This window comes from Mustela lutreola, chromosome 2 (genome assembly GCF_030435805.1).
Source record: "Mustela lutreola isolate mMusLut2 chromosome 2, mMusLut2.pri, whole genome shotgun sequence".
Taxonomy (NCBI): domain Eukaryota; kingdom Metazoa; phylum Chordata; class Mammalia; order Carnivora; family Mustelidae; genus Mustela; species Mustela lutreola.
Genome location: NC_081291.1, coordinates 1,338,302 through 1,344,976, shown reverse-complemented (window position 1 = coordinate 1,344,976; position 6,675 = coordinate 1,338,302). Strand labels below are relative to the sequence as shown.

General features: G+C 65.9%; 1 protein-coding gene across 4 annotated transcripts in view; it reads left to right on the top strand.

Annotated features, from left to right (window-relative positions):
• Positions 1-854: 854 nt before the first annotated feature.
• The window catches only part of AP3D1 (adaptor related protein complex 3 subunit delta 1), a 36,259-nt gene continuing 30,438 nt past the window's right edge, over positions 855-6,675 (top strand). For 3 of the 4 annotated variants that reach the window (XM_059159323.1, XM_059159322.1, XM_059159321.1), the window contains exon 1: positions 855-1,190. In XM_059159323.1, the coding sequence (XP_059015306.1) occupies positions 1,095-1,190 (96 nt within the window). In that variant the 5' untranslated portion in view covers positions 855-1,094. The remainder of the gene's footprint in view (positions 1,191-6,675) is intronic. The other variant, XM_059159324.1, reaches the window with a different exon arrangement.

Below are 6,675 nucleotides of genomic sequence, written 5' to 3'. Positions count from 1 at the left end.
TCGCCCGCGCACTGGTGACAGCGTTGTCACACCCGAGTCCGCTGCGCACTGGTGACAGCGTTGTCACACCCGCGTCGCCCGCGCACGGGGGACAGCGTTGTCACACCCGCTGACGTCAGCCGCTCTCAGCGGCACGCGGGCGTCTTGCGTTTCCCTGCGGGCCGAGGAGCTCCCGGTTCCGCCTTCGGGCCGCCCGGACGTCGTCTGGGACGCGCGCGTCGCCTTCCGCCGCCTGCGCGGGGGCGGCTGGCCTCGGTCGGACGCGCACCCGCCGCGGCCTCCCCCTCTCCCCCCGGGCCGGGCGCGGCCTCGGTGCCCGCCGAATGAGCCGCCGCGCGGCAGTGCCCGCTCCCGGCCTCCGTCTCCCAGTGGGCGTGCTCGATCCTGTCCCGCCCACAGCCCCGGGCTCCGCGGGACGCGCCGCAGACGCAGCGCCCGCTCCCCGCAGCGCCGGCTTCGCGGCTCGGAAAAGGCGGAGCCGGTTTCCTTCCTTGCAACTGGCCGGAGAAGCTCCACGTGGAGCCCCGCCCACAGCAGGCCCGCCCACAGCTGTCACTTCGTGGCGGGGCGGGGCGGGGCGGGGAGGCGGCCCCCCGGGGGGCGTGGCCAGAACCGACTTGAGGAAGTGGGTGGGGTTCTAGAGGCCGTGACCAATGAGAGGGAAGAGCCCAGAGCCGGAGGGGGCGCGGCTGAGCGGGCGGCGAGGGCGTTGTCCGCGTTTCCATTGGGCGGCCGGCGTCGCCTGGGAGACGTGGAGACCCGGAGGTGGCGGGGCAGGGCTTTCCGGGGAGGCGGGGCTTCCGGGGGCGGGCCGCGGGCCGGGCGCCCGTCGTCAGCTGACCCGCCGCCATCTTGTCCGCCATTTGCCAGCGGCGCGGCGCCCAGCCGGAGGGGTACGGCCGTGCGAGCGCGGGCCGCGGAGCGGGTCGCAGCCGCCGCCGCGCCGCGGACAGCAGCCGACCTGGCCAGGGAGCCCGTCCCGCCGCGGCAGCCGGCAGCGCAGCGCTCCGCGGGCGGCAGGCGCGGCCCCGGGGCCCCCGCACGGTGCCCGGCAGCGGGCCTCCCGGGGCTCGAGCCCGGCGGCGTCCGCCGCGATGGCCCTCAAGATGGTCAAGGGCAGCATCGACCGCATGTTCGACAAGAACCTGCAGGACCTCGTGCGCGGCATCCGCAACCACAAGGAGGACGAGGTGAGCCCGGCGCGCCGCGCGGGGCCGGTCTGGCTGGGCCTGAGCCCGGCCCCGGTGCCGACCCGGACCCCGACCCCGACCCCGGTGCCGACCCGGACCCCGACCCCGGCCCCGGCCCCGGCCCCGGTGCCGACCCCGACCCCGGCCTCCAGCTCGTCTCCGAGCCCCCGCGCCCGACTCGAGCCCTGCCTGCTTGCGACCCGGGCCGCCCCACGCCCGCTTTCCCTCCGAGCCTCAGTTTCCCCCGGGGGCCGCAGACGGCCCGTGGCGGGACCCGAGCCGCCGTGGCCAGCCCTCCTCCGCCTCCCGCGCGTGTCGGATCACGAGGGGCCGCCGCCGGGTGGCCCCCGTGGCCTCCGTTTCCCCGCTGGGCTTCGGACGCCCGCCCCCCTCCGCCCGCGGGTGTCCGCGGGGCCTCGGCAGGCCCAGCCCCTCCCCGGGGCTCCGACTCCTGGTGGGGCGCCTGCACTCCGCGGGCCGCCCCGCTAGCGCGTCCGGGCCGTCTGCGGCGGGTCGGAGTCGGGCCTGGCCTCCTGGGCCCGTGTCCCCGGGAAGGTGGGGCCGCCGCTCCTAGGGAGGGGACAGCGGGAGCCCCGAGTCCAGACGCGGAAGCCGCTGCGGGGTCCGGCCGGGGAAGCCGCCTTCGCCTGGAAGCCGTGAAGGAGGGCGAGAGGCCGGTGGTCCCGGAGTGGGGCGCGGCACCACTTCCCTCCCTCCGCCCCGCCCCTGTGACCTAGATTTGGGAGGAGTGGGGACACTTGGGGGCCCTCAGGCCGCTGGCTTCCTGGAGCCCGCGCTCTCGCCAGGGGTCAGGAGCGGGCGGCGGGCTCTCCTGGGGGAGGGGCGGCGGCGCGAGGCGCGGGTCCCTGCCGCGGGTCCCCGCCGCAGGCCTCGCAATGGCGCCTCTTCCCGGCGGAGTCGGCGGGGCGTTTGCTGGAGCGTCGGTCCGCGCCGGCCGGCCGGGCCTCCGTTCCTGCCGGGCCGCAGCACGTTGTCGCGATGGGCGTGACCCCTCCCTTCCGCACCCCGCGGCAGTCGTGCGTTTACTTTCGGCCATTTCCCCCGCTTTCCTTCCGCGGCTGCCCCGGGCGTTTGCCTGGAGTGACCTGCGCGGGCCACGTTGGTTACGTTGTGTATCTCAGCCCCGACCGGGGGTCTTTGCCTTGGGCTGGACCTTCCGTCGCAGCTGTGGGACCGCCCACACCCGCAGGTGCCCTGTGCGCTGGCTGACCTGTTCTCAGTGCGCTAGTGGCTGGGCGGGAGCAGCCTGTCTGGGGTTCGGGAAGGACCGGGGCCCACCAGGAAGGGCGGCTCACGTCTGGGGGATGCCCACTGTCCCCGGGCCTTCCCGGGCGGTCCTTGGTTCCTGGAGAGTCGCAGGCAGCTCTGCACCCTCGGGGCCCTTTCAGCGGGTGCGTGGGTCGGGGAGGAGGCTGCTGTCGAAGTCACCGAGGCCAGGGCTCCGTGTGGGTCCTGCCCTTGGCCTGTGGGCGGTTCTTCGAGGCCGCTGCGTCTTGGTGCCATGGTCCCCTGACCAGGGATGGTGGTGATCGGGGGCTGGGTTGGAGGCCCCCCTCCGACCCAGCCCGCAGCAGAGGACTGGCAGCTCCTGTAGTCCCCACTCTCCGGCCCCCATCGAGGCCCTTCCCTCTGCGCAGCGGCCCGGCGAGGACCCGCGTTTCTGCAGCAGGTAGTTGCTTCGGAGGATAACCTCGGGGCAGATTTTAGCTAAAACTTCGCGCTGCGTCCTGCAGTGGGGCCCAGCAGGGCCTGGGAGCCGCACGGAAACGCGGCACGATTCTTGGTAGTGCCGCCGCGTTGTGTGGTGCCGGAGACCGCATCCAGGCTGAGGGGGCCCGTTTGACCTGGTGAGATTGGGGGAGCCTCCCCTCTCCAGCGGGGGTGACGGCCACTTCCCCCTCACTGCGGGCTCCTGCGGATGCGGTGGGTGACGTGCCGTGGCTTCTGTGAGCGGCAGACGACCCCACGGGGCTGCTTGGCTGTTCCAAACTCGACCCGCAACCCCTTAGAGGGTGGTGAGTGCGGTTCAGTGGGGTGTGTTAAAAAACAAAAACCCAACTAGAAAATTCCAGACCCTCTGCACGGAGAGTAACTTGGTTATGGAAACTTCTTCCAGCCCAGGACAGCTGGGGTGTGCGTGCGTGCTGGGTCACTCTGGAAACACGTTTCGTAAATGAGTCCAAGGAGTTTGAAACTCTGGTCCGGTTCGTGCATCTCTGGGTGCTTGAGTTGAGGTATCCTGGAGACGGAGCGCAGTGTTGGCAGGGAGGGGACCCACATACTGAACTTCAGATATGATTGGGGGTCGTTGGGGGAAAAGAGCCAAAGACTTTTAAGTTTATTCCTTTTTTTTTTTTTAAGATTTTATTTATTTGACAGAGATCACAAGCAGGCAGAGAGGCAGGCAGAGAGAGGGGGGAAGCAGGCTCCCTGCTGAGCAGAGAGCCCAGTGCGGGGCTCGATCCCAGGACCCTGAGATCATGACCTGAACCGAAGGCAGAGGCTTAACCCACTGAGCCACCCAGGATCTCCCTAAGTTTATTCTTCTGGTAACTCTTCATATTTGAGAGAAAGCTGTTTTTTTTGGTCTTTTTAAGTTGTAGAGTCATACCCATACTTTAAAAAATGGGCTCGGGGTTTTGTGTTTTGTAATTACGGTTTTACTTATTTGAGAGGGAGAAAGCGTGAGCGGGAGAAGGGGGAGGGACAAGCAGACGCCCGCTCAGCAGGGAGCCCAACGCGGGATCTCGACCTGAGCCCGAGGCCGACTCTTAACTGACTGAGCCCCCCGGGCGCCCCTTCTCAGTGTTCATTAACCATACAGGGGCCCCCCGTCCCCCCCCCCCCCCGGATCAGGTAGGAGTGTGTGCTCTGAGTGTTTTTCTTTGTGCATAGAAATCGTGGGCAGTTCTTACTGTCTGTTACGACTGTTCTGCGTCCTGGGGCTCCCGGCCGGCTCAGTCCGCGGGGCCTGCGACTTTTGATCTCGGGGTCATGAGTTTGGGCCCCACGGTGGGCATCGGGTTTACTAGAAGAGACTCCGTTCTGCTTCCTGCTGGTCAGTGTAGTGGCGCTGACTGCTCTCCGGGACGCAGCACGGGAACACCTCCCTCGGGGCGGGTAGCGTGCGTCCCGGTGTGTCCCGGCGTGTCCCGGCGCCCCCTTCCCCGGTGTGGGCGTGCCGTCCTTCCCTTGGGTGGGCACGGGCCCTGCGTGGCTCTGCTAGTGTCCGAAGAGCGCCGGCTTGGTTTTGCTGGGGTGTAAACACTTGGGCCCGCCGGGGTGGTGGTTCAGAACTTCATTCAGTCGGTGTGCAGTGGTAGCTGGGAGTGAGGTGTGGCTGGGCTCAGACTGAACTGCCCGGAGCTGCGGAGACTCCATAGTTCGCCATCTCAGAGACGCCGGTGCTGGGGCTGAACCCAGGAGGCTGGTGCTGGGGCCTGTCCGGCGCGCAGGACCGGTGTCTGCTCTGGGGACAGTCACTGCAGAGTAGGTTATGTCTGGCCTGGGTCAGGTACTCGGGGCTTTGTGGCTGTTGGTGAGAAGTTCTTGTATTTTAACAACTTTTGAGAATCAGACACCAGATTTGAACTGAGCTTTTTTTTTCCTTTACCGACGTGGGTCATGATCCGAAATCAAGGTCTCCCCCTTGGCATTGCTGGCCTTCAGGACTGGGTCATTTGGGGGTGGGGCCCGTCCCACGCACTGTGGGAACAGAGCAGCAGTGGGGAGCCCGACGCTGGGCTCAGTGGCCCCGCCCAGTCGATGCCAGGAGCGCGCCATGTGGCAGTCACAGACATCCCCAGACATTGCCCAGGAGAATCGCTGACCCACACTGATAAGAAAAATCTCCCCAAATTCCCTCATGCTCTTCCCTTTATCCATGTCCCCTGTGTCCCCTGCCTTGTCACCATGTTGTTAGACGTGTGATATTGTGATGTAAGAAATACATCTTTTGGTCCTTGTCCCTCGCTCTGGGCACAGAGCTGTTAAAGCCCGTCATTTCCAGTAACAGAGTTGGGAAGCTTTTGTCATTTCCGAAGCAACTACGGTACAGGAGCAGCCTTGTTTATGTGTTTGCTCTCTGCCCCCAGTTCCGAACCCTGAGCTTTTAGATCTGTTGGCATTTCCTGGGGCACAGAAGTGCCCTTTGTTCCAGTGAGATGACCTGGTGGGCTGCTGGGTGGGAGCAGATCACCAGAGAGACCACCGTTAGAAGCTTGGAGCTGTCAGCCCCACCCCCAGCTTCGGGCAGGGGAGCGGGCTAGGGACTGAATGAATGACCTGTCACGCACATCTCTGAGCCGCGGTTGGAGAGTCTTGGTTGGCGAAAGCATCGTGTCCTGGGCGGATGGCGTGGCGCAGAGCGACTCTGCCAGGACAGGGGCGCCTGCGGTGGGGCCGTTCTGGACGCCTCCTGTGTGCGTCTTCATCTGGCTGTTGATCGTCTTGTCGGCCATGGCCTTTCTTCCGTGCTCAGCTGCTCGCGGTGGACAAGTGCTTTCCTGAGGTCCGCGAGCCGCCTTGGCAAATTAATCGAACCTGAGAGCAGGGGGTCACGTGAACTCCCATTCACAGCGGGTCGGTCAGAGCACAGGTGACAGCCAACCTGGGCTGGGGCCAGAGGTGGGGACAGTCGGGGGGGGTCAAGCGCAGAGCTTGCCGGTGTCCCTCCCAGGCGTGGGGGCCGAGGAAAACTGGTCCCAGGGGCAGTTGCCGGGTGTTTGCTAGATGGGCTTCTTTCCTAATCTTACTCGTTGTGAAGGTGTAGTGCACAGACGTTATGTAGTTTATTTTATTTTTTTAAAGATTTTATTTATCTGCCAGAGAGAGGGTGCACACACAGGCGCACAAGCAGGGGAGCAGCAGAGGGGGAAATAGGCTCCCCGCTGAGCAGGGAGCGCTGACTCGGGGCTCGATCCCAGGACCCCCCGGTCATGACCTGAGCCCAAGGCAGAGGCTTTAAACCCACTGAGCCCCCCAGACGTCCCTGTTACGTGTCGTTTAATTAAGATAATTAGCTGAAGTTCTCTGAGTGTAATTTCTTCGCTTTGCTTATACCTTTTTCCCTGGAATTTGTGTCCCTGAACGGTCTGACAGACTGTAGCCCAGCCTAGCTCTCCCGGCCCGGCTCCTGACGTTCGTCTCCGTCGGGGGCCCCGCTGCTTGTGGGCGCCGTGGCTGACAGCGCCCAGCGCTCTGCCTTCTGGACATCTGGGCGGCTTCGGGTCTGGGGCCTTTCATGAGCAACCCTCCAGGGTGGGATTGTCGCCCGGCTGCCCGAGCGCGGTTCCCCGCACAGGTCCCAGCGGCGGGGCGAGCGGCCAGGAGCGCGTCGGGAACCCGCAGAACAGGCAGGCCTTTTCACTTCCCCGACCGGGGGCGCGCTGGGTGGGCTTTCTGCAGCGTGTCGCCGTTTGTGTTCCTTGTGCCGTTGCCTAAGGCCTTTGGTGGCTTCTTCTGT